At 45.6% G+C, this 1,433-nt stretch overlaps 1 protein-coding gene across 1 annotated transcript; it reads left to right on the plus strand.

Annotated features, from left to right (window-relative positions):
* On the plus strand, positions 1 to 1,419 carry TM35_000701040 (putative surface protease GP63, putative,metallopeptidase; the record flags this gene model as incomplete). Its single annotated transcript, XM_029031192.1, has 1 exon — positions 1 to 1,419. A coding segment is annotated over one exon (1,419 nt), but the record flags the coding sequence as incomplete, so codon positions are not given.
* Between the last annotated feature and the right edge of the window lie 14 nt (positions 1,420 to 1,433).

The following is a 1,433-nucleotide window of genomic DNA, read 5'->3' on the forward strand; positions in this document are numbered from 1 at the left end:
GGGATAGAAGCTGCGAAAAAGTATTCCCCTGTGTATTTGCAGTTTTCGCCAGAAACTGATACCACTGATTCTAAGAATGACCTGACGGATGGTTATCCTATTATCAAACCGATTCATATGACAAGTTGTGAGAATGGTAATGTAGAGTACATGCCTGGTAGTGTCGTGGGGAATATGTCACGATGTCTGAAAGGTAAGGATCTCGAGCTTAAAGAAGAAAACGAATACGGTTTAACCGTTCGTGGTATTTGTGCCTATGTGAACTGTGAGGATGGTAAGGTTAAGGTGAAGTACAGTGGTACCGACAATTGGCACGTGTGCAATAATGATAACAGTGTCATAACCCCCGAAGGAGGCTCAGCATTTAGAGGCGGAAGTATCTTGTGTCCCAAGTACGCTGAAGTATGCACTGAGTTGAATAGCACAATTGATTTCCGCATTACATACGACGAAGATGAGAAACGCCTAATGGAAGAAGAAGATAAACAGGAAGCGGAAGAGGAAAAGCAACGCATAATGGCACAAGAGGAGTCGGAAGGGGAAGCGCTTCAGCAAAAGAACGAACAAGAAGAAGCGAAATCCAGGGAAGGAAAACTGGCGTCACAGACCCAGCCGCAACCATCTATTCCTGCATTGGCTGTAGGCCAAAGGGGTTTAGCTGTAGCTGGTAATGCAAATGGTGCATCACATGTACCTACTACACCATCAAATGCAGGAAACCAACGCGGTTCACCAATTGGAGTGAGTGAAAAGGAGGTTGTTCAACCCTCTTCAGCTGCATCTGAGCAACATATAGAGAGGAGGGAGAAACAAGCTCACGAGAGCAAAACCAACAATAATGGTGATCATTCACAGCGACAGCCTTCTATATCTGCACCAAACGTCCCCAGTGACACCAAGAGGCCTGAAATGGAAAAGAATTCCAGTGAACCCGCGAAGGCACAAGATAAAGAAGTGTCCATCTCTGAGATCTCCAAGCCTGCCGCATCTGAATCCGTTGTTGTTTCGGGGCACACTCCTTCAGTGGAGGAGGATCACAACAATACAACGGAAAACATTGAACAAGTGCAAGGAATATCAACACAGTCTCCCTCGCAAAATGGGAACGATGAAGGAATAAATACCACAGTTGATACAACTCATTCCCCAAACAGACCTGCCACCGATAATGAGAAGGAGGAAACCATTGTGAATACTGACAACAACACAACTAACACAACAACATCAAGCATTCCAGAGAATGTAAACGCATCTGTTGCCCCTGCCACTTTGACGGGACCAAACAAGACTCAGATGGGACAAGTAATAAACCAGGCGACTGCCATTGTTATTGCGGGTGCTGACAGCAGTATTGCCACTTCATACCAAATCCCTCTTTTGCTTATTGTGTCTGCTCTGGTGGCTCTGGCATCCCCATGAGTTCCATCTATACA

This window comes from Trypanosoma theileri, assembly GCF_002087225.1.
Source record: "Trypanosoma theileri isolate Edinburgh chromosome Unknown TM35_Tth_70_V1, whole genome shotgun sequence".
Classification (NCBI taxonomy): Eukaryota; Euglenozoa; class Kinetoplastea; order Trypanosomatida; family Trypanosomatidae; genus Trypanosoma; species Trypanosoma theileri.